Source organism: Macaca mulatta, chromosome 14, assembly GCF_049350105.2.
Source record: "Macaca mulatta isolate MMU2019108-1 chromosome 14, T2T-MMU8v2.0, whole genome shotgun sequence".
In the NCBI taxonomy this organism is placed as follows: domain Eukaryota; kingdom Metazoa; phylum Chordata; class Mammalia; order Primates; family Cercopithecidae; genus Macaca; species Macaca mulatta.
Window position 1 is genome coordinate 77,614,964 of NC_133419.1, and position 24,972 is coordinate 77,639,935.

The 24,972-nt window shown below is 50.9% G+C and overlaps 2 protein-coding genes across 15 annotated transcripts in view; one reads left to right on the forward strand and one right to left on the reverse strand.

Moving 5' to 3' along the window:
* The window catches only part of MYO7A (myosin VIIA), an 85,923-nt gene extending 72,067 nt beyond the window's left edge, over nt 1-13,856 (forward strand). For 6 of the 13 annotated variants that reach the window (XM_077963951.1, XM_028833842.2, XM_015115244.3 and 3 more), the window contains 14 exons: nt 86-276; nt 938-1,062; nt 1,697-1,854; nt 2,751-2,904; nt 4,129-4,284; nt 4,762-4,867; nt 5,946-6,059; nt 7,080-7,167; nt 7,358-7,464; nt 9,805-9,990; nt 10,442-10,558; nt 11,566-11,649; nt 12,481-12,600; nt 13,223-13,856. In XM_077963951.1, coding sequence (XP_077820077.1) covers nt 86-276; nt 938-1,062; nt 1,697-1,854; nt 2,751-2,904; nt 4,129-4,284; nt 4,762-4,867; nt 5,946-6,059; nt 7,080-7,167; nt 7,358-7,464; nt 9,805-9,990; nt 10,442-10,558; nt 11,566-11,649; nt 12,481-12,600; nt 13,223-13,312 — 1,796 coding nt within the window. In that variant the 3' untranslated portion in view covers nt 13,313-13,856. Of the gene's footprint in view, nt 1-85; nt 277-937; nt 1,063-1,696; nt 1,855-2,743; nt 2,905-4,128; nt 4,285-4,761; nt 4,868-5,945; nt 6,060-7,079; nt 7,168-7,357; nt 7,465-9,804; nt 9,991-10,441; nt 10,671-11,565; nt 11,650-12,480; nt 12,601-13,222 lie in introns of all 13 variants that reach the window. The other 7 variants (XM_077963952.1, XM_077963954.1, XM_077963958.1 and 4 more) reach the window with 5 other exon arrangements.
* A 1,285-nt stretch (nt 13,857-15,141) lies between these two features.
* Nucleotides 15,142-24,972, reverse strand: part of GDPD4 (glycerophosphodiester phosphodiesterase domain containing 4) — an 85,434-nt gene continuing 75,603 nt past the window's right edge. For both annotated transcript variants that reach the window (XM_015115250.3, XM_028833847.2), the window contains one exon: nt 15,142-15,886. In XM_015115250.3, coding sequence (XP_014970736.1) covers nt 15,528-15,886 — 359 coding nt within the window. In that variant the 3' untranslated portion in view covers nt 15,142-15,527. The remainder of the gene's footprint in view (nt 15,887-24,972) is intronic.

Here is a 24,972-nt window from a genome sequence, read left to right on the forward strand (position 1 = left end):
TGGCTTGTAGATCATCAACCCAAATAAAGATGTTCCAACTCAGCTTGTCTCTGCCCCCGTGGTCCCGCTCACCTCTGCCCTGCAGCGGGCGAGGAGTCAGGCTTCCTCAGCTTTGCCAAGGGAGACCTCATCATCTTGGACCACGACACGGGTGAGCAGGTCATGAACTCGGGCTGGGCCAACGGCATCAATGAGAGGACCAAGCAGCGTGGGGACTTCCCCACTGACTGTGTGTACGTCATGCCCACTGTCACCATGCCACCGCGGGAGATTGTGGTATGTGGCCTGGGGGCAGCAGATGGGTGGGAGGTGCCATTAGACCCCTCTTCGTCCACTTCCCACAGCTGTACGATAGGTTAATGGTCTAGTGCATCTGTGAAGATGATCTTGGGATCTTATGGGACCACACATTTAAAGTTGGGGCAGCGCTCAAACCTGTGCCAGGTGGGGAGGGGCCTAGAAATGGCATCAGATGAGGAACTGCCAAGGGGTGGGGCTGGAGATGGGGACTGGAGAGAGGTGTATCACCTGCACTGTCTGAACAGGCAGTGGGGGCACAGCTGGCAAGGGGGCCCTGCTTCTTCTGGAGCCCCCTTAAGAGCAGCTCTGAGGACTTACAGCCCAGCTTCCCCAGTGGCTCCTGAGCCAGGCTCAGTGGACGAGGCAGCTCTCACACCATGTCCCCCGCCTCGTCCAGGCTTTCTGACTGACCCGACCTCATCGGACACCCAGGGAAGGGCCCTCAGCTCAGCACAAAAGAGGCAGCAGGGACCTCAGAGACCCCAAGGAGGAACAGGGCTCCCAGGGTCAGAATGGGGCATGGGGTCCATCCCCCTGAAGAGTCTCCCAGAGTCCAGAAGGCTCCAGGGTATACCATGTTGATCCTGGTGGCTGCAGGTGGAGAGCTGACCTGAGCCCCCTGTCTTTTGGCCCCTAGGCCCTGGTCACCATGACTCCCGACCAGCGGCAGGACGTCGTCCGGCTCTTGCAGCTGCGAACGGCAGAGCCTGAGGTGCGTGCCAAGCCCTACACGCTGGAGGAGTTCTCCTACGACTACTTCAGGTGATGGCTCCTGGGGAAGGATGGGAGTCACAGGGCTAGGAGCTGCAGGCTTCCGCTACCGTCTGGTTGTGTGCTGGGGATACTTTGTGAAGCCCCCACCTGTGAGCAGGACCTGGGTCAGAGGGAGCTGGAGGGCTGTTTCTGTCTGATGACCCGTCCTGTGTGTCTCATCTTATCCTTCCTTCATTTAAGAGATGTCACTGCACCTGCCCCAGGCTGGGCATTCGAGCCTCAGTCCTGGTGGGGATGCAGGCCGGAAGCAGGCAGCTGGGATTCTGCGTGCCCAGCACTGTGATGAGGATGCTTTCGGGGTGGGGGGTGGGGGGTGCAGTGAGAAGCTTCCTGATGGAGGTGGTGTGCACTGAGCTCTGCAGGGGGCGCAGGGTGGTGGGGGAGGCTGGGGCACAGCCCGGGGTGTTCTCACCGCTGTTTCATAGCTGAGAAAGGAAGGCCCAGTGACTGCCAGTGACTCGCCTCGGGTCACATGCAGGGCAGGGAAAAGCAGGGCCTGGTGCCCACCCTCAGCCTCTGGGCACAGGGGGTAGGTGGGGGTGGGGGGGTCTCACAACCTGGGGGTTTCTCCCTGGGGCTGCCAGCAATGGGGCCGTTGCTGACGGTCCCTGTGCTATGGCAGGCCCCCACCTAAGCACACGCTGAGCCGCGTCATGGTGTCCAAGGCCCGAGGCAAGGACCGGCTATGGAGCCACACGCGGGAGCCGCTCAAGCAGGCGCTGCTCAAGAAGCTCCTGGGCAGTGAGGAGCTCTCGCAGGAGGCCTGCCTGGCCTTCATTGATATCCATGCTACTGGGCTGTACCCAGCGGAGCCAGGGACTGGGCAGGGCCTTCATCTGCACACCACCTTCCTCCTGAGGGCCTGCTGCGGCCTGGGCACACGTGGGGAGGGTTGATGGAGGACCCCCTCCCTTGCACCTTTTGATATGCAAGGGGCTGCCTCGCTCATTTTCTCCTCTGACCCTGTCATTTGGGTGCCAGGTGGATTTGGTGCCTTGTGCTGGGCCAGGCATGGAGGTAGAGCAGGAATCAGCCCAGCCCCTGGCCTCATGGGGCCATACGCACATCCAGATCAGTGCTGAGATGGGACCGGGCAGCTGTGACCTGACCCATGTGACCTGGAGGGGGCAGGGAGGACTTCCTGGAGGAAGTGGTATCTAGACTGAGCCCTGAAGGCTAAGTAGGACTTAGCCAGGCAAAGGGGAGAGGGGTGGGGAGTGTTCCAGAGAGAGGGAGTAGCAGTAAGGCCCCGAGGCGCGCGCGCACACACACACACACACACACACACACACACACACAGAGCAGGGCTATTCCAGGGCTCCCGGGCTTCAGCACAGAGAGGATGGGAAGAGTGGGCCTAGGCAGGGTTCCCAAGCCCTGTGAGGAAGCTTGGGCCGTGTCCCAAGGCCAGGGTGAACTACTGGGCAGGGGTGGCATGGTCAGATTGGCGATCTGGGCAGTCCGTCTCAGCTGCTGTGAGGGCTTGGGATGCGGGGCTGGTGGCTGTGAGGAGGCGAGGATAGAGGGTGGGGCAGATCACGCCCATTTTGTGAGTATCCAGCCTGAGGGCCCAGTGTCACAGCTTCAGGTGATGCAGGCCCTGTGGGGAGTGGGGCCTCCAGACCCCAGGCCAGTGCCCCTCTATTCGGCACAAGCCCTTCCTTGACAGTCCCCACCTGTGCTCAAGTACATGGGCGACTACCCGTCCAAGAGGACACGCTCTGTCAACGAGCTCACCGACCAGATTTTTGAGGGTCCCCTGAAAGCCGAGCCCCTGAAGGATGAGGCGTACGTGCAGATCCTGAAGCAGCTGACCGACAACCACATCAGGTGAGCCAGGCACGGTGGGTGGACGAGGGGCAGACCCCACCTGCTGTGACGGGCAGCTCTTTCCCTCCTGAGACAGCCGCTGGCTCTGCCTGGATGCAGTCCTTCCTCACACAGAGCCAGGAGCTGCTCATGGGCCCCCTCACATCCTAGCTTGGCTCCAAGGCCCAAGGAAGGCCTAGCAGGAACTGGGAGGTGGTGGCTGTCTTCCTTTGAGTCTGTCCTCTAAGGGTAACAGCCCCAGCTCCTCCTGTTTGGCTGGAGCCCCCTCTGGATGCCCCTCCCCTGCCTAGATGCTGCTGTCTGCCTGCAGGTCCAGCTCAGTCAAGTGTCCCCTCCCTGGTGCAGGCTGGGCCGGCTGTCAGCTGAAAGCACTGGCTGAAAACTCTCATGGGTTTGGGTGTTGGGCCCAATGCCCAAAGGGTGCCACCTTCTCCTCTCCTTGGGACAGCCCGAGGCAGGAGTAGGAAGTCAGGTACCGGCTCCTCTCAGAGTCTGAGAGAAGCTCCACCCTCTCTCCTTACACCCAGCCCCCCGCCTTCCTCCCCAGCTGTGTCACCCTCTACATCTCTTCCACAAATCCATCCTCAAACGACACATCAGCTCTTTCGACAGTGCCAAACCTTTGTACATGCTGTGCCCACAGCCAGGAAAACTTTTCAGCCCCGTCTCTGCATGCTGTAATTTGCTTCATCCTTCAAAGCCTAGTTCAAATGCCACCTCCTCCTAGAAGCCCTCCAAACTTCCCACTGTCAGACCCAAGAAGCTCAGAGTGGTCGCTGAAGGAGCCTGGGGTGGGACTGGTCTAACTTGTTGCCACTCAAAGTACAGGTGAATTAAAGAGCTTCTGCCAAAATATAAATCACGCTGCCTCCTTCATGGAGAAAGTCTCGCTATGGAAACAAACAAAAAGCCTCAGCTGAAGCAGAGGGCATGGTAAACTGGTGGCTTTTCACTGTGACATAAGCCTCTTATCTCCATGTGGTAGCAGTATGTGGCCTGGTGCAGTGGGCCAAGCAAACTTTGGGTAGCACTGGTTGCATCTGGCTGTCAGGGAGAGGGGTCTGTAGGTAGGCTGAGGGGTCCTGAGACAGGTTAAGGGTCGGGAGGGACGGTGCTGCTGTGATGAGCAGCTGAGGGGTGTGTGGCCCCCTCACCGGGGGGTGTACAGGTCTTGTGACTCCTGATGGCAACTGCCCCTGCTGGAGCCCGCGCTTCCTCCTGCAGGTACAGCGAGGAGCGAGGTTGGGAGCTGCTCTGGCTGTGCACGGGCCTCTTCCCACCCAGCAACATCCTCCTGCCCCACGTGCAGCGCTTCCTGCAGTCCCGAAAGCACTGCCCACTAGCCATCGACTGCCTGCAGCGGCTCCAGAAAGCCCTGAGGTACAGCGGCCGCCAGGGGCAGGGGCAGACACTGGGGCAGGCTCCTGGCCACACTGGGCTTGTGGAACGAGCCCCTTGGGGATGAGGACCACATAGCAGTTGGGCCAACCCCTGGGGTACCTCAACTGCCAGGTAGAAGGAGGTGCAGGCCCCGCAGCTGCTCGGGATGCAGCTGGAGAGTCCGGCTGCTCTGGAGTGCTCAGCCCAGAGCTCCCAGGCTATCGGTGGGCACAGACACCAGGGCCCACTTCATACTCTCCAAGGGCACTGCGTTCTTCACTTTGCTGGGCCTCTCCATACCCATCATCCCATTTTACAGATGAGGAGCTCAAGGCTCTGGGAGACTCAGTGGCCAGTCACATCATAGGAAGTGGCAGGCTAGGATCAGAACTGGGGTTGTCTGCCTCCAAATGTCCCGGTCCCCTGGTCTCCACAGTCCCACGCACCTGCTCCCTGCTGCCTCTGTCACCTTTTCAGAAATGGGTCCCGGAAGTACCCTCCACACCTGGTGGAGGTGGAGGCCATCCAGCACAAGACCACCCAGATTTTCCACAAGGTCTACTTCCCTGACGACACTGACGAGGTGAGGGTCACCAGCTTCTAGGTCTGCAGTGCCCAGGACAGGGCCGGGCTTCCTGGGTGGACACCAAAGGCAGCCTTAAGCCTCTCCCCCAGCACCCAACATTTGCTGCCTCGTCCTCCTTCCCCATAGTGGAGTCAGAGCTCAGGACAAAGGCCATCGACTCCCCAGGTCAGGGGCTCTTAGTTCCTGATCCAGCCCCTGCTTCCTGGAGCAGCTTCCTTCAGAAGGGCACCCCTCCCTCCCTGTCTCTGAGGAGGACCTGCCTTGGAGAAAAGCACTTCTCCCTCTGAGCTGGCTTTGCACCTCCCTGGTGCAGGGCCCCGCTGGTCCCCAGGTCCAGGCCTCCCCTGTCACCTGAGCCCACTTTCCTGCAGCCAGAACCTCGACAGCCCTTCCTCCCTCCCCACCTGAGGTGGTTGAGGTTCCCTCCATCCAGGTCCTGTCTGCCAAAGGTCCTGTCTGTCATGCCTGTAGTCACGCTGCCCTTCATGGTCCCCAGCCCCTGCCTGTCTCAACACAGTGTCTCATTCAGATAAATTTTTCATTTGAAGAGTCGTTGATGAAATTTGTCTGAGGCTGGAGACTCAGAAATGCCACGACAGGATTTTAGTTGCAAGGACCAAGGACTTCCTCACATCCGTTCCTGTCCCTCCAGACGTCTCTCCTCCTGCATCTAAACTTCCCCAGATGCTCAAACCCTCCCATCTGTCTGGGCTGCTTTCCCCTCCACTTTTGGGTTTGCTTCTCCTCTACCTCAAGTCTCCTCCTCCCAATCACCCTTCCAATCATCCTGCTGTGCTCCCTGGACCCCTCACTGTCACTCAGGCTTGTACACCCCGGCCCAGGACTCTGGACGCCAAGGCCACGTTCTGCTTGGAGGGTCGGGAGGAGGAGACCTGGGAAGACCCAGACAGGTGTAGCCCTTTCCTTTTGTTAAACGCCATGCCCAGCTCTGGGCCCACAGGAGGGTGTCTGGCACGTGAGGGGGCTCAGTATAGGAGGCACAGCCAGAGGGGCCCGGGAGGACCAGGTCCTGGGAAAGGCCCTGCAGGAGCCCAGTGCTCACCGCCCCTCCCAGGCCTTCGAAGTGGAGTCCAGCACCAAGGCCAAGGACTTCTGCCAGAACATCGCCACCAGGCTGCTCCTCAAGTCCTCAGAGGGATTCAGCCTCTTTGTCAAAATTGCAGACAAGGTGGGTCCTTCGCCACCTTCGCCACCTTTGCCAAGGTGGGAGATTTGCTGGGGCAATAAGAACTTATGGACAGCAGAAGGAAGACAGAGGGACTAGGGGAGAGAGGGGAAGAGGGCACTGGTATCTGGCCATCTTCTTCCATCCCTTACATGGAGTGGCTGCCCCCAGCTCTCTCTCTTCTGAGGCACTGGACATGGCTCAGACCCTCTTAGGGGCATGTGCCCAGGTGCTCTGTGTTCTAGACACACCAGACCCTCACCCTGCCCCAACACACGTTCTTTCCAGATTTGCTTTGACTGGCCCTTAATTGCCATGCTAGGGCAAATTAACCCTTGAAATAAGGTGTGATTATCCCCACTTGATAGATCACAGAACTAGGACTCAGAGAGGTTAGGTAACTTGTCCAAGGTCACACAGCAGGGACTGAGCTCCAGGTGGGTCTGACTCTAAAGCTCATGCCCCTGCTACCATCTCACATCCCATTTCTCCAAATACCTCTGTCCCTGGAAGTCTTCCAGGCCTAGCTAAAGCCCCCTCCACGGGAAGGCCTCCCTGACCGAGTTAGGTGCCTCATCCTGTTGCCTGCTGATGGCTCTGTGTGCATCTGTGTCTGTCTGCTCACTTCATGACTGTCTCTGTGCCAGACACTGGGACCCAGAGGTGACCCTGATGAGGTCCTAGACCCAGGGGTGCCCAGAGCTGTGGGAGGATCTGGACATGGATGCCAGAGAATGTCCAAGCCAGGGGCTGGGCTGCATTCTTGTCCAGTTTCCCTTGAGTCTAAGGCAGCCTTCAGTGTCCCAGGCACTGAATGGAATGACCATCACTCCCGGCAAGAAGTGGACTGTTCTGGGGACACTCAACAGGCACATGGGGCAGGGTGGGGCTGACCCACAGAAACCCCTTCTGGCTGGAAGTGGAGTCTTCCCTGAGAAGGAGCTGCCAGACAGGCCTTAGGTGGGAAGGTCAGAAAATGCAGTGTTTCTTAAACTAAGTGTGCTTCAATGGCCCTGTCCCCAGGTCATCAGCGTGCCTGAGAATGACTTCTTCTTTGACTTTGTTCGACACTTGACAGACTGGATAAAGAAAGCTCGGCCCATCAAGGACGGTAATGAGGCCGGGTCCTGGGATCATCTGAGGCCCAGAGTAGGGAGGCACAGGTTCAGGGCCATGCTGTGAGGCCCACCTAGGCGGGCCTGAGCGAGGGTCTCCTCTGGGGCTGGGGCTGGGCTGGGCTCGGGATGTGAGCACTCCTCTGTGCAGGGACCCTCTGGGTGACCGACTGCCCTGTGCTGCAGGAATTGTGCCCTCACTCACCTACCAGGTGTTCTTCATGAAGAAGCTGTGGACCACCACGGTGCCAGGGAAGGACCCCATGGCCGATTCCATCTTCCACTATTACCAGGTAGGCACCTCTGCACTCTAGTTGCCTTCATGCATGGCTAGTGTTGCTGTACTTTGGCCCTGAAAGCAGAGACCCACTGCCCTTGCCAGGTGTGGGGCCTGTACCAGCCTGGCCTTGAAAGGATTCCTGCCAAGACCACTGGAGCCCCAAGAGAGGGCCCAACCCTTGATCCTTGTATCTCCTGACTCTTCAGCCCTTAGGGGCTTGACAGTTCCTCCTCTGAGCTTCTGATCCCTACCTGTTCAGGCCCCTCCTTCAGTGCAGGGCTGTTCTCTGACTTTGAGATTCTGCTGCTGTAACTGGGTAACTCCAAGGCCTCTGTGCAAACATTTTCTAGCACAGGCACCTGAAGGAAGCCGGGAGGGAGGCTTGCATGTTGAGCCTCTATTATGTATCTGGCATTCTTCTCTCATTCTGTCCTCCCAATAACCCCAAGAAGCAGGCATGTCGTCCCCATTTGACAGAGGGATAAACAGACTCAGAGAGGCCACGTGCTGTAAGTAGGATCACACAGCCAATGGAACTGGGGTTTGATTCCAGGTCTTCATGACTGCAGGCTGGTGCTCTTTTCTGGGCCCAACCTGCTTGCCATTCTGTGGGAGAAAAACCAGGATGCTAGGAAGGGCAGAGGAGGCAGGGATGGTGGCTGCTGTGGCAGAGAGGACACTGGCCTGGGAGTGAGAAGGACTGCCCTCATCCAAACCTGGGATCTGCCTTTCCCTCAAGCCCCTCCACACCCACCCCCTGCTGCCCACTGAGTGCATGGCCCCTGGACTGCCAGTTCCCCCAGAGTCAGCCTTGACATTTGCTCCTCCTCTCCCACGTCCCAAATCACTTACCTGATGACTGTACCTCCTGGATATCTCTAAAATCCCCCATGTGTCTCCATCACCACCTTCCCAACCTGGGTCAGTCCACCATCATCTCTGATCCAGAATGGAGGCAGTGACCGTCTCCCTGTTCTCCTCATCTATTTTGGCCCTTTCAACCCTTTCTCCACAGGGTGGTCGTCCTGCTTTCCAGATTCCCCCAGTGGCTTCCCCTTGCTCTTAGGGCGTAACCCCCGTCCTGACCGTGGCCCTGCCGGGTGGTACCACTACCTGCTCCTGCTGCCTTGCCTTGTACCTGGCTCTCCTTTGGCTCAGCTGGATTGTTTCCACTTCTCAAGTGTGCCACGGGGCCGTCGTAATGTTGGGATGCTCTTCCCTCACCTACTGAGCTTTTAGATGTCAATCAGCCATCTTATCTTAAAGGAAGTCTGCCCTGCCCTCAAGCCTAGATTAGGTCACCTTGTTATATTCTCTTATGGCACTGTGAACAATTCCTTCGAAGGTTGTCATTATGTATCTGTTTGGTATGATTTTTAATGTCTGTCCTTGCCCTGAGACTCCAAGTTCCATGGGAGTAGGGAGGGTAGGCATTGTTGCTTAAAGGGCCTGGCTCATAGATGTTCAATGCATACTTGTTGGATTGATGAATGGGGAATAGGTAAACCGGTGACTCAGGGAACATATAGGTGGGAGGATGAATGCTGAGTGAATTGATGGGTGGATATTGGTGAGTGAATGGGTGAGTAGGTAGGTGAGTGGGTGGATGGGTGGGTAGATGGATGGACAGGTAGGGAGATGGATGGAGGTAGATGTGTAGGTAGATAGACCCATAACCACATGGATGGGTGGATAGGATAGCTAATGATTGACTCAGGTCTCTGATTGACAGTATGTCCTCAGGTCAGCCTCAGTTTCTCTACCTTTCAAATCGTGCATGAGATGATCATAAGGCTCCAGGAGTCTGTGGGCAGCCCCAGCCCTTCAGAGGCTTCGTCTCTGCCCTGAGCTGATTCCCCAGCATAAGTTCCTCAGGTTTGGGGTCTGGAAGTTCAAGGGGGTGTGAGGGCCTCTGTTGCTGCTGCTGCTAAAAGCAGCTGGTCTCAAGAGAACCCAATGCAAGGAGGCCAGACTGAGAGGCTCTTCCAAAGGAGAATGGGCCCAGGAGGTGACAGGTATAGAACAGTCTCAGGGTTGCCAGCTGGTCACTCTGAGTTTCTTCATCTTGAAATGGGGCTGCTCATCTCACTGGACTGTTACAGGGGGATATGAGGTAACAGACAAGGCCATGCGCTCCAACTGCCGAGTGCTGAGTCTGTGCAGGCAGACTTGCTCTGTCCCTGTCCTGTGCCATCTCCTCTGGGGGAGCAGTGTCAGCTGAGGCTGGAAAGGTGGGTGGGCCCATGTGCAGGGTAAGGTGGTAGACCCTGGCCTTGGGGATCTTGGTGTGGTAGGAAAAGAGCCCACTTCTGCCAGGTCCCTGCACGCCTGTGACCTGCTCTGTCTCTGGCAGGAGTTGCCCAAGTATCTCCGAGGCTACCACAAGTGCACGCGGGAGGAGGTGCTGCAGCTGGGGGCGCTGATCTACAGGGTCAAGTTCGAGGAGGACAAGTCCTACTTCCCCAGCATCCCCAAGCTGCTGCGGGAGCTGGTGCCCCAGGACCTTATCCGACAGGTCTCGCCTGATGACTGGAAGCGGGTGAGCATGGGGTGGGCAGCAGGAATGGTGGGGCCCTGAATGGGCCTCTGGGCACCCCAGGGGCCAAGGGGGCAGACGCTGGCCAGCAGCCCAGGGAGGTGTGTCTTGTGGTTCCTGTACTCGATGAGGCCGCCCACCCTTGTTCCTCTGCCTGCCTTATCCTTCAGTCTTCCATGCCAAGCACTCAGTGGCCAATTGGCAGTCATTTGCCCTGTCCTGGTTACCATGGTGACCTGCTTGTCCTTGATACCCTTTGGTCTGCCTGCCTGGGGGTGAGAAGGGAGGTCGGGAGTCCATTAGCTGCAATATGGGGAGAGCCCTTCACAGCACTCCAGGATGGGGCTGGAGTGGGCAGGGGTGGTGTGGGGAGGACTCTGAGCTCTGAGCAGGCCTGCCCTGAGCAGGCTTGTCCCCAGGACTGAGCCCAGCCCTGACCCCCCTGTCCCCATAGTCCATCGTCGCCTACTTCAACAAGCACGCAGGGAAGTCCAAGGAGGAGGCCAAGCTGGCCTTCCTGAAGCTCATCTTCAAGTGGCCCACATTTGGCTCAGCCTTCTTCGAGGTGAAGGTACACCATGGGCTTCTCAGAACAGAGGAGGAGGGGAACAGGGCATTGAGAAGGCACAGAGACTCCTCCCCAGGACTGTGGGAAACAGCCATGGCCTTGGACACCTGCCCTGGTGAGGGAAGGAGGGCAGTACCCTCAGCCTTGTCCCAGCTCAGCGTCTTAGCTGGGCTAAGTCCTGGGGACAGAGGGACCAAAAGCTCAGCCTGGCAGTGGAGGCAGGCGTGTAAACAGGCCGGGGTAATGGAGGACGGCCTATGCTCTGACAGTGGGGAGCCCTCGCCCAGGTGGCGGAGCTCGGGAGGTTCTGCCGGGTCTGAGGAGGCCTCCTAGAGGAGGTGATATCTGAGCTTTCCAGGGAGACCCTGGAAAGAGTGCTCCTGGCAGGGGTCCCGCATAGACAAAGGCCTGGAGGCGTGAGAACTCAGGTCTGGGAAGGAAATGCAAGTAGTGAGGGCAGGAGGCAAGAGCAGGCTGTAGAGAGCAGCAGCTTGCCAAGCAGGTGAGAGGCTGGGTTTCCTGCAGCGGTGCCTGCCTTGGAGGGTTTTCAACCCAGGTGACATGGCCAGAAAGCCTCTCAGGCTGTGGGTGGAGGAGGGGTCTGAGGGGCACAACAGAGGCAGGAGTATGGTGAGGAGGCTGGTGTGAGAGGACAGATGTGGTCTTGTCACACAGCTAGGATCGGAGGCCTTTTGAGAAGCTCGGCTGTGCGAGAACAGGTAAGTAGCTGGAGGCAGATGCAGGGTTCAGGAGGCTTTTTAAAGATGAGATGCCCTTGGGCTGAGAGGGAGGACAAAGCAAAGGATGGCCTGGGGGACCCATGAAGGGATGTGGGGCAGCACTGAGGCCCAGCGAAGGTGGAGGCCATGAGGTCATGGCAGGGCCGTCAGCACCACATAGGCAACAGGAGAGGCTGACTTTATCCCAGCCGGGGCCAGGTTTCATTCCTTTCCCCAAACGCTTTTCTTGCTCTGGGCCCCCATCTGATGCCTTCTCATCTTTTTTTCTAGCAAACTACAGAGCCAAACTTCCCTGAGATCCTTCTAATTGCCATCAACAAGTATGGGGTCAGCCTCATCGATCCCAGAACAAAGGTGAGCAGGGATAAGAAGGCAAGTGGGGGTGGCCTTCTCTGCCTGAACCTCAGACACAGTCCCGGAACAAACCCCGCAAGCCCTCCTAGCCATCATCTATCTCCAGACTCATCCACCCATCATGCGACTTCAAAAGCTGTCAGCGTTTGCTGGGACTTTACCCAACATTTGCTCCACAAAAATTGCTCTCCTGAAGTTACTAACAAACTCCTTCCTATGGAATCTGAGCTCCTTTTAGTACTTGGCCTTTCAGTATCACTGGATGCTCTGCCCATGTGGATTGTGGGGCCGGCTGTGCAGGGGTGACTGTGCATCTGTGTTTCTGGGCCAGAGCAGCCCGACTGCACACCCAGAGGGTCTGACTGGACAGGTAGTGAAGAGGGCTCGTGACCACCATCTGTCCATTGGCTTCATGCGTCACACATTCCTGGCTCTCCTCTGTGTTTTGGTCATTCCTTCCTGGACCCTTTTGTGCCTGCTCCTGTACGCTGTGTTCCCCAAGGCTCTGCCCTGTCTTCTTCTTGACTCCCTCCTCAAACTCTCCCTGGGCCATCTCATTCAGGCCACAGTGTCAGTTGCCTTAGGCCTCCCAATTTCCCAGTTCTGGCCCCAACTACCCCTACCCAACAGCCTCCTAGACTTCCCTGGGTGTCCAAACCAAGGTGTGGAGGGGGAGGCACCTGCTTCCCACCACAGCTGGATGGCAGAACTGGCTTTTCCCTCGGGCCATGGGCTCCTCTGAGGGCCTGAGGCCTTCTGTGAGGGCATGTGTGGGTGAGTGAGGCCACAGGGCCCAGGCTGTGCCTCTCCATGCCCTTTCTGCTCCCCCAGGACATCCTCACCACTCACCCCTTCACCAAGATCTCCAACTGGAGCAGCGGCAACACCTACTTCCACATCACCATTGGAAACTTGGTGCGCGGGAGCAAATTGCTCTGCGAGACATCACTGGTGAGGGCGCATCCTGCTTGGCCTGGTGGGCTCCCTGCCTTGCCTGCAGCTTAGCCAGCCTCCCAGGGCCTGGAACAAACAGTAGTGTGCGGTTGGGCCTGGGGTCATGGGCAAGGGTCATGCTGGGGCCAAGGTCAGGTCAGTTTGAGGCTCAGCTTAGGTCTGGGGAAGGGACTTAATCTGGGGCTGAGGAACAGACCCCTCATTCAACAACTGTTGTTTGAGTGCCTTCAGTATCTGGAGATTGAGTGCGCAGTGACAGCCCTTTAGTCCCCGAGTTCAATAGTGGAACCATTAACGAGACCTCCTGGACCAAGCTCAAACTTCCAAGACATAGCTCAACTGAGAGCCAGTAGAGTCACTCCTGGAGGGAGGGATCTGTGACTTGAGGGACCCACAAGCTAGGGGCCTAACGTGGGGTCCTAACAGTGTAGAACCTTAACCATCTGGCTGGCTGAATTCAACCCTTCAACTGTGCAGATGGGAGATGAGTCCTGAGTGGGAGGGATTTGCCTTTGTCCTGGGTTCTGTCCATTGCAGATTCCTGGGAGCTGTGCTATGGTCCGAGTGGCTGGCCCCGTCCCACCATGTGCTCTGCTTATCTTCTCACCCCTGCTTCCAGGGCTACAAGATGGATGACCTCCTGACTTCCTACATTAGCCAGATGCTCACAGCCATGAGCAAACAGCGGGGCTCCAGGAGTGGCAAGTGAACAGTCAGCGGGAGGTGCTGGTTCCAAGCCTGCTCTCGAGGCAGTGGGCTCAGGCCCATCAGCTACCCCTGCAGCTGGGGAAGACTTCTGCCATCCTGGCAGTGAGGCTGGGCTGGCCAGCCACCACGGACCATACCGACTGGGCCTCTGATGTTCTTCCAGTGAGGCATCTCTCTGGGATGCAGAACTTCCCTCCATCCACCCCTCTGGCACCTGGGTTGGTCTAGTCTGAGCTTGCTGTGGCCTTCCTGGTTATGAGAGCCTATGATCCTTAGATGTGTCTCCTGTTTCAGACCAGCCCCACCATGCAACTTCCTTTGACTTTCTGTGTACCACAGGGATAGAGGAATTAAGAGGACAATCTAGCTCTCTATACTTGGAACCACCAAACCAAATGTGCATTGAATACTCTGAAACTGAAGGGACTGGATCTACAGGTGGGATGAGGGGGACAGACCACTTTTCTATATTGCAGTGTGAATGTTGGGCCCCTGCTCAAGTCTCTCCTGATCACCTCAGGGCATAAAGCATGTTTCATCCTCTGGCCTGACAGTGTCTTTGCTCAGGGAGGGGAAGTGGAAGGGAAGGGCATATGGGGTCAGGACAGGGCCTTGCAGGGGAGCAGCCTACATAACGACTTCTTTGGTCTTTACCTGCTGGGGCCAACCTGGTCTGGGTCTGGGGTTTGGGGAGCTTGAGCTCAAGATGTGCTTTAAGTGGCTTAAAGGGACCCACTGAGATTGGGGTGGGTTGGGAGGAAGTGCTGGACATCAGGCTGGGAGGTGAGGACCTAAGTGTGCATGAGCTGGGCGTCTAGAGGCGGCATCAGCTTCTGGGCTGTAACTAGGGCCAGTGGAGCCACAGCGGCCCTTGCACCCGCCAGAAACATCTTGGCTCATCAAGACACATCCAAGAACCCCAAGAACAATGCTGCCTTGGGTTAAATCTTCATGTCCAGTGGGTGCCAGTAAAATTTTACTTTGTGACCAGCATGGGACAACCAGGTATGGCCATGACTGGAGTAGGTCTGTGGGTGAGGGCTTCAGACTGGGAAGGTGTGACTAAGGGGTGGGGCATCCTTGGGCTATGGCTGGGATGAGCACCTAGAGAAGTGACAGTGGAGAATCCCCTTGCTGGGAGGGTTTGTGATCTGCCCTCAAGGTCACATACTTCAGCAGAGCCAGGTCCTGCTGCTTTTCATACACTCCAGTGTCTGGGTCATCAGCATCTATGTGCCTGTCTACCCAGGGAGTGCTATTCCTGATTTCCCTAGCTGTTAGTGTAGGACTGGCTGGTGTGTGTAAATGGAGGCCCCAAACCAGAGAGCCCTGCTTTCTGGGACAGTAATGTGGCTGTTAGAGGACACAGCTCCACAGGTAGCCCAGGAGAGATCTGAGCCCGAAGGAAGATGCTGTGGTAGTCTGCCTTACATCACCATCATAAAGAAGAGGCTCAGGTCCAGAAAGGAAGTGTAAGTGGGAAGAGCTCAACTCGCGGCTTCTAACTTTGGGCTCCCAGATAGAAGGGCCTCCAGATACTTGTTCTAAGCTCTGGTTTCCCCTCAAAGCCAAAAGCTCTTGAGTATGCATGGATTGTACCCACCCTCTTATTAGGGAATCAGCAAACCACAGGCTATCAGGAAGTAGCCCACTGCACAATAGGGCAGATAATGTGGGGTGGGGATGAGATCTTTGTCCCTGACCCATGCCCCTCATTCTCTGGCCCAGAGAATAAGATCACTCAGATGGCATCACTATTGCCCCCACGCCCCAGCCTTCATCACCCTGGTTGATCACGAGGGGTCTAAAGAATAGACCACTACCTCTGGCTTCCTGAGAGGTTGCCTTTACTTATATGCACAGTCACTTCTTTAGCAGAGAATATTATGGAGGTGTTAGAATGAGATAAACTTGACAGCAACCAGTTCCAAGACCACACACAACAGTTTTCCCCTTGCCTAGCCCCTTGAGATGCATTCTTGATAGAAAGCTAGATCAGAATGGTTCCCCTGAGAGCCTCAATGGCCCTTCTGTGTGCCTTTACCAACCACTCCCCACCATCACCACCCTTAGGCAGAGAGAGGAAGAGGAAGAAGCAGGGGAGATGTGGATAATTCTTTGGAAACATAGAAGGATATGTCAGATGCAGTGGAATATATTGTGACATAGGATTCTTTGGAGTATTCGGCCATGGGGATCTCTTAGAGGTCTCTTATTTAAGGATAGGGGACCTCTACGGAGGGCATGGTTGGCTTATCCACCTTCAGGGTGGGCAATGTAGTTTGAAAGGTAGCCTTACTTTTAGCCTGCCTGGAGGGTGCTTGGGTGACTTCAAAGACTGTGGTGGGCATCGGTGGTTGAATGTCATGCTTGCCAGGTTTCAAAGGTGTGACAGCATTCTTGATAGGTACTAGTTTCTTGGATGGTGCTGCAAAATTGAAACGGCCTTGGTGTTCCTTTCCACTCTTGGATAAAGCTGGGTAGAGGGCTGCTAGAGTCCAAGGACTTTCCACAACTCGGGCAGGTTTCATGGCTATGTGCAAATCTTCCTCATTCTCACTTCTACTCTGAGTATCTGTGGGATAGAAAAGACACAAACACAGATTCCTCAAATGTCACTTCTCCACTCTCTGCCAGTCATGTGTGAAATTCAAGTTCTCTCTTAAATGTTAGCCCCTCCCTTACCCATTCAGGTTCTTTCCTCCAAGCTCTCCCCCCTACTTCAGGCTTTGTGCAAACTTTATTATGGCCCTCCAATTGAGCCTGGGGCTGGGGCTTAAGAATCTACTGCATGAGGCTCTAGCTCACCATGGAAATTCTCAGAAAGCAGAGATTGACATTTGCTTAAAGTTCAAGTATTCCATAGCCATTAGTTTAGAAAAATGAGGGCTTCCCTCAATTAAAATTAGGGCTTTTTAAAGGGCAGAGACTTTGTCTTGCTTGCCACTACATATACAGTGCTCAGAAGTGTTTGTCACACAGTAAATGCTCAATAAATACTTTGTCCTACAGAAAAAAAAAATAGATGGTAGATACTTCTAATAATGGAGCTAGGAGATCAAGACCAATCCTTCTACCAAAGACAAATTAAAAACTGGATGATATACAAAAACAAGAAAATATCTTAAAATTATCTAGGCGTTCACAATATACAGAAAAACTGCGTGGCCAAAATCTAGAAGAGTGTGAGAATCCAAAGAAACCCAGAACTCAGGTTTGGTTTTGTTTTCTGCTTAGATTTACATTTTTATTACTTTCATTTTTAAAACTTTTAGTTATAAATATTCAAAGTTGTTTTTTTTTTTTTTAACTTGAGTGTAATTCAATCTGGAAGAAACAGCTACAAACAGGAGCTTCACGAGCTTCCTTTTTTTGTTAGCTTTATAGGAGAAAGGGAATTTTTAGATCAATTCCGTGACATGTTTATAATACTAAATTTTCTAATTCATGAACATGATTGCTCCATTTATTTGGGTATTCTTTCTCTCACTGAAGTTTTGTAGTTTTCAGTGATCAATCATATGCCTTCCCTTGTGAAGGCTTTTTTGATTAAAGTCTATTTTTTCTGATATATTTTTCTGATCTAAGGGATATATACCTTACAAAGGCTGTGAATCTTTGGGGTTATCATAGGATAGCTACTGCTCTTTATTATATTATACTTTAAGTTCTAGGGTACATGTGCACAATGTGCAGTTTTGTTACATATGTATACATGTGCCATGTTGGTTTGCTGCACCCATTAACTCGTCATTTACATTAGGTATTTCTCCTGATGCTATCCCTCCCCCATCCCCCCACCCCATGACAGGCCCTGGTGTGTGATGTTCCTCTTCCTGTGTCCAACTGTTCTCATTGTTCAATTCCCTCTTATGAGAACATGCGGTGTTTGGTTTTCTGTCCTTGTGACAGTTTGCTCAGAATGATGGTTTCCAGCTTCATCCATGTCCCTACAAAGGACATGAACTCATCCTTTTTTATGGCTGCATAATATTCCATGGTGTATATGTGCCACATTTTCTTAATCCAGTCTATCACTGATGGACATCTGGGTTGGTTCCAAGTCTTTGCTATTGTGAATACTGCCACAATAAACATACGTGTGCATGTGTCTTTATAGCAGCATGATTTATAATCCTTTGGGTATATACCCAGTAATGGGATTGCTGGGTCAAATGGTATTTGTTGTTCTAGATCCCTGAGGAATCGCCACACTGTCTTCCACAATGATTGAACTAGTTAACACTCCTACCAACAGTGTAAAAGCTTTCCTGTTTCTCCACATCCTCTCCAGCACCTATTGTTTCCTGACTTTTTAATGATTGCCATTCTAACTGGTGTGAGATGGTATCTCATTGTGGTTTTGATTTGAATTTCTCTGATGACCAGTGATGATGAGCATTTTTTCATGTGTCTGTTGGCTGCATAAATGTCTTCTTTTGAAAAGTGTCCGTTCATATCCTTTGCCTACTTTTTGATGGGGTTGATTTTTTTCTTGTAAATTTAAGTTCTTTGTAGATTCTGGATATTAGCCCTTTGTCAGATGGCAGATTGCAAAAATCTTCTCCAATTCTGTAGGTTGCCTGTTCACTCTGATGGCAGTTTCTTTTGCTGTGCAGAAGCTCTTTAATTAGATCCCATTTGTCAATTTTGGCTTTTGTTGCCATTGCTTTTGGTGTTTTAGTCATGAAGTCCTTGTCCATGCCTATGTCCTGAACAGTATTGCCTAGGTTTTCTTCTAGGATTTTTATGGTTTTAGGTCTAACATTTAAGTCTTTAATCCATCTTGAATTAATTTTTGTACAAGGTGTGAGGAAGGGATCTGGTTTCAGCTTTCTACATATGGCTAGCCAGTTTTCCCAGCACCATTTATTAAATAGGGAATCCTTTCCCCATTTCTTGTTTTTGTCAGATTTGTCAAAGATCAGATGGTTGTAAATGTGTGGTATTATTTCTGAGGGCTCTGTTCTGTTCCATTGGTGTATATCTCTGTTTTGGTACCAGTACCATGCTGTTTTGGTTACTGTAGCCTTGTGGTATAGTTTGAAGTCAGGTAGTGTGGTGCCTCCAGCTTTGTTCTTTTTGCTTAGGATTGTCTTGGCAATGCCTTGTAAGTTGGATTCCTAGGTATTTTATTCTCTTCGTAGCAGTTGTGAATGGGAGTTCACTCATGATTTGGCTGTTTGTCTGTTACTGGTGTACAGGAATGCTTGTGATTTCTGCACACTGATTTTGTATTCTGAGACTTTGCTGAAGTTGCTTATCAGCTTAAGGAGATTCTGGGCTGAGACGATGGGGTTTTCTAAATATACAATCATGTCATCTGTAAACAGGGACAATTTGACTTCCTCTTTTCCTAATTGAATACCCTTTATGTCTTTCTCTTGCCTGATGGCCCTGGCCTGAAATGCTTCCAGTTTTTGCCCATTCAGTATATTGGCTGTGGGTTTGTCATAAATAGCTCTTATTTTGAGAAATGTTCCATCAGGAGCTAGTTTATTGAGAGTTTTTAGCAGGAAGGACTGTTGAATTTTGTCAAAGGTCTTTTCTGCATCTATTGAGATAATCATGTGTTTTTTTGTCATTGATTCTGTTTATGTGATGGATTATGTTTATTGATTTGCATATGTTGAACCAGCCTTGCATCCCAGGGATGAAGCCAACTTGATCTTGGTGGGTAAGCTTTTTGATGGGCTGCTGGATTCGGTTTGCCAGTATTTTATTGAGGATTTTCACATCAATATTCATCAGGGATATTGGTCTAAAATTCTCTTTTGCTGTTGTGTCTCTGCCAGGCTTTGGTAACACGATGATGCTGGCCTCATAAAAAGAGGTAGGGAGGATTCCCTCTTTTTCTATTGATTGGAATAGTTTCAGAAGAAATAGTACCAGCTCCTCCTTGTACCTCTGGTAGAATTCGGCTGTGAATCCGTCTGGTCCTGGACTTTTTTTGGTTTGTAGGCTCTTAATTAATACCTCAATTTCAGAGCCTGTTATTGGTCTATTCAGAGATTCAACTTCTGAATTTGGGTGGGTAACCCGACCTTTCTCTCTTTAGTTTTGGGAGGGTGATCTTTGCTAGTTTAGTCTTGAGAGGGTGTATGTGTCCAAGAATTTATCCATTTCTTCTAAATTTTCTAGTTTATTTGCGTAGAGGTATTTATAGTATTCTCTGATGGTAGTCTGTATTTCTGTGGGATCAGTGATGATATCCCCTTTATCCTTTTTTATTGCATCTATTTGATTCTTCTCTCGATTCTTCTCTCTTTTCTTCTTGCTAGCAGTCTATCAATTTTGTTGATCTTTTCAAAAAACCAGCTCCTGAATTCACTGATTTTTTGAAGGGTTTTTTTTTTTGTGTGTCTCTATCTCCTTCAGTTCTGCTCTGATCTTAGTTACTTCTTGCCTTCTGCTAGCTATTAAATTTGTTTGCTCTTGCTTCTCTAGTTCTTCTAACTGTGATGTTAGGGTGTCAATTTTAGATCTTTCCTGCTTTCTCTTGTGGGCATTTCCCTCTACACACTGCTTTAAAAGTGTCCCAGAGATTCTGGTATGTTGTGTCTTTGTTCTCACTGGTTTCAAAGACCATCTTTATTTCAGCCTTCATTTCGTTATGTACCCAGTAGTCATTCAGGAGCAGGTTGTTCGGTTTCCATGGAGTTGTGCGGTTTTCAGTTTCTTAATTCTGAGATCTAATTTGATTGCACATGGTCTGAGAGATAGTTTGTTGTGATTTCTGTTTTACATTTGCTGAGGACTGGTTTACTTCCAACTATGTGGTCAATTTGGAATGAGTGTGATGTGGTGCTGAGAAGAATGTATATTCTGTTGATGTTGGGTAGACAGTTCTGTAGATGTCTGTTAGGTCCACTGGGTGCAGAGCTGAGTTTAAGTCCTGTTGATATCCAGGACTTGTTAGCCTTCTGTCTCGTCCATCTAATATTGACAGTGGGATTTTAAAGTCTCCCACTATTATTGTGTGGGAGTCTAAGTCTCTTTGTAAGTCTCTAAGGACTTGCTTTATGAATCTGGGTGCTCCTGTATTGGGTGCATATATATTTACGATAGTTAGCTCTTCTTGTTGAATTGATCCCTTTACCATTATGTAATGGCCTTCTTTGTCTCTTTTGATCTTTGTTGGTTTAAGGTCTGTTTTATCAGAGACTAGGATTGCAACCCCTGTTTTGTTTTGATTTTTTTTTTTTTTTTACTTTCCCTTGGTAGATCTTCCTCCATCCATTTTGAGCCTATGTGCGTCTCTGCACATGAGATGGGTCTCCTGAATACAGCACACTGATGGATCTTGACTCTTTATCCAATTTGCCAGTCTGTGTCTTTTAATTGGAATATTTAGCCTATTTACATTTAAGGTTAGTATTGCTATGTGTGAATTTGATCCTGTCATTATGACGTTAGCTGGTTATTTTGCCTGTTAGTTGATGCAGTTTCTTCCTAGCTTTGATGGTTTTTACATTTTGGCATGTTTTTGCAGTGGCTGGTACCAGTTGTTCCTTTCCATGTTTAGTGCTTCCTTCAGGAGCTCTTGTAAGGCAGGCCTGGTGGTGACAAAATTTCTCAGCATTTGCTTGTCTGTAAAGGATTTTATTTATCCTTCACTTATGAAGCTTAGTTTGGCTGGATATGAAATTCTGGGTTGAAAATTCTTTTCTTTAAGAATGTTGAATATTGGCCCCCACTCTCTTCTGACTTGTAGAGTTTCTGCCGAGAGATCCGCTGTTAGTTGGATGGGCTTCCCTTGTAGGTATCCCGACCTTTCTCTCTGGCTGCCCTTAACATTTTTTCCTTCATTTCAACCTTGGTGAATCCAATGATTATGTGTCTTGGGGTTGCTCTTCTTGAGGAGTACCTTTGTGGTGTTCTCTGTATTTCCTGAATTTGAACGTTGGCCTGCCTTGCTAGGTTGGAGAAGTTCTCCTGGATAATATCCTGAAGAGTGTTTTCCAACTTGGTTCCATTCTCCCCATCACTTTCAGGTACACCAATCAAATGTAGATTTGGTCTTTTCACATAGTCCCACATTTCTTGGAGGCTTTGTTCGTTTCTTTTTACTCATTCTTCTCTAAACTTCTCACTTCATTTATTAATTTGATCTTCAATCACTGATACCCTTTCTTCCACTTGATTGAATCAGCTACTGAAGCTTGTGCGTGTGTCACATAGTTCTCCTGCCATGGTTTTCAGCTCCATCAGGTCATTTAAGGTCTTTAAGGTCTTCCCTACACTGTTTATTCTAGTTACCCATTTGTCTAATCTTTTTTCAAGGTTTTTAGCTTCCTTGCAACGGGTTCGAACATCCTTCTTTAGCTCGGAGAAGTTTGTTATTACCGACCTTCTGAAGCCTACTTCTGTCAACTTGTCAAAGTCATTCTCCATCCAGCTTTGTTCTGTTGCTGGCGAGGAGCTGTGATCCTTTGGAGGAGAAGAGGCACTCTGGTTTCTCCCCATCTTTGTGGTTTTATCTACCCTTGGTCTTTGATGACGGTGACCTACAGATGGGGTTTTGGTTACGGATGTCCCTTCTGTTGATGCTGATGCTATTCCTTTCTGTTTGTTAGTTTTCCTTCCAACAGTCAGGTCCCTCAGCTGCAGGTCTGTTGGGGGAGTTTGCCAGAGGTCCACTCCAGACCGTTTGCCTGGGTATCACCAGCAGAGGCTGCAGAACAGCAAATATTACTGCCTGATTCTTACTCTGGAAGCTTTTTCTCAGAGGGGCACCTGGCTGTATGATGTATCAGTTGGCCTCTACTGGGAGGTGTCTCCCAGTTAGTCTACATGGGGGTCAGGGACCCACTTGAGGAGGCAGTCTGTGCGTTCTCAGAGCTCAAACACCACGCTGGGAGAACCACTGCTCTCTTCAGAGCTGTCAGACAGGGACGTTTAAGTCTGCAGAAGTTTCTTCTGCCTTTTGTTCAGCTATGCGCTGCCCCCAGAGGTAGAGTCTACAGAGGGAGGCAGGCAGGCCTTGTTGAGCTGTGGTGGGCTCCACCTAATGTGAGCTTCCTTGCCACTTGCAAGCCTCAGCAATGGCAGATGCCCCTTCCCCAGCCAGGCTGCGGCCTCACAGTTCCATCTGGATTGCTGCGCTAGCAGTGAGCAAGGCTCTGTGGGCATGGGACCTGCCGAACCAGACACAGGGTATAATCTCCTGGTGTGCTGTTTGCTAAGACCATTGGAAAAGCGTAGTATTAAGTCTGGAGTGTCCTGATTTTCCCGGTACAGTCTGTCACGGCTTCCCCTGGCTAGGAAAGGAAAATCCCCTGAGCCCTTGCACTTCCCAGGTGAGGCGATACCCTGCCCTGCTTCTGCTTGCCCTCCATGGGCTGCACCCACTGTCCAACTGGTCCCAATGAGATGAACCAGGTACCTCAGTTGGAAATGCAATCACCCGTCTTCTGCATCGGTCATGCTGGGAGCTGCAGACCACAGCTGTTTCTATTCGGCCATCTTGGAACAGACCTCAGGATAGTTATCTCTCTTGATTAGGTTATGCTATATGACAAAGGTTCTGGGATAATTACTCCGATTATTTACATTATATTACATAGACTTCATCATAGCAGACTGGAGAGAGATTCTCTTGTTGGCTTTGAAGAAGTAAGCTGCCATGTTGTGAGGACCATGTGGGTAGGACTTGAGGGTCACCTCTAGGACCTCAGACTAAAACCCTGCTAACGGCCATTGAGAAAACAGAGATGACTTCACTTCTACAACTATGAGGAACTTAACACTGCTAACAAGCAGTGAGCCTGGAAGAGGCCCATAAACCTCAAATAAGATTGTAGCCCCAATTGATACCCTGTAAAGACTAAGGAACTATCTAACCCATGTCTGTGAGATAATATATTTGTATAGTGTTAAGCTGCTAGGTTTGAAGTAATTTTTAAAAATATAGCAATAAAAAACTAATATAGGCTGGGCAGGGTAGCTCGCATCTGTAATTCCAGTGCTTTAGGAGGCCAAGGCAAGCGGACTGCTTGAAGTCAGGAGTTTGAGATCAGCCTGGGCAACATAGTGAGATGCCATCTCTACCATTTTTTTAAAAAAATTAGCCAGTCATAGTGGTTTGTGCCTATGGTCCCAGATACTAGGGAGGCTAAGGCAGGAGGATTGTTTGAGCCCAGGAGTTCAAGGTTGCAATGAACCATGATCATTCCACTATATTCCAGACTTGGTGAAAATGAGACCTTGCCTCTAAACAAACAAGCAAAACAAAAAACTAGTACACACAGCAATTGAATCTATCTAAAAATAAAGGAAATTAATTAAATATTTTAAATGACTACTCAGAAGACTGAGGCAGGAGAATCACTTGAACCTGGGAGGTGGAGGCTGCAGTGAGCTGAGATCACGCCACTGCACTCCAGCCTGGGCGACAGAGCAAGACTCTGTCTCAAAAAAAAAAAAAAAAAAAAAAAAAAAAAAAAAAAAAAAAAAAAGTCTCAGTAACCTATGGGATAATAAACTAACATCTGTGTAACTGGAATCCCAGAAAGCAGTAGGGGAGCAGAGGCAGAAAAATATTTGAAGAAATAAAGACTAAAATTATGTCCAATTTGATGAAAATTATACTCCGACAGATCTAAGAATTTCAGCAAACCCTAATCAACATAGTCTCTCCCTCTCACATGCACACACACACACACGCACCAAGTTAAGCCATAATCAAACTACTAAAAACCAATAATAAAAGGAATAATCTTAAGATGTAGCCAGAGGAAAAAAGACATGTTACAAACAGAGGAACAGGGGTAAGACAACTGAAAACTTTACATAAGAAACTACATAAGACAGAAGACAACAAAATTGACTTAAATTGCTGAAAAATACACCCTCACACTAGAGAGGCCTTCTGGTGGTGGACATGGGTGCAGCAGTAGGTGCAGCAGTATGTGCCAATCCTGGAGGTGGTATGCGGCAACACATGGCACTCTGTCTTTAGCAAATGAAGCTCCATTCTCCTCAACTTGAATGGATCTGGGCTGTGATTATGGCTGAGGTCTTGACTTCTGTCTAGTCTTCCTTGTTCCTTCCCTGATTCTAAACTTGGTCCTGCACCTTCTAGGTATCTCTCTGAGGTACTCAAATAGCTTTCCAATGCCTTTTATTTCTGCTTAGATCAAGAAAAACTGGTTTCTGTAACAGGCAACCTAAGAGCTCTTAAAAACAGAAAATCCTTCATTCATTTTCTACTCACCTTTTCTTATCACCATTTCAACACAGTAGTGGGTAGGGTCAAGTTAACTGAATACTTTTTCTAAGCCACCTCTTTTATCTAGGTTTATATAGTTCTTCAATTTTACTTTCAAAACTTCTTTCCCAGTCATGTTTCCTCCTCATCTCCATGTTTTATCACTTCTTGACTGGACTATTGTTATGGGCTGAATTATGTCCCCCCAACTCCAATTTCATATGTCAGAGTCCTAACCCTCAGTGTGACTGTATGTGGAGATAGGGCACTTCAGGAGTAATTAAGGTTAAATTAAGCCATAAGGGTGGGAACCTAATCCAACAGGACTGGTGTCCTTATAAGAAGAGGAAGAGAGACCAGAGATCCTGCTCTCCCAAGCACACACAGAGGAAAGGCCATGTGAACGCACAATGAGAAGGCAGCTGTATTCAAGCTAAGAAGACAGTGCTCAC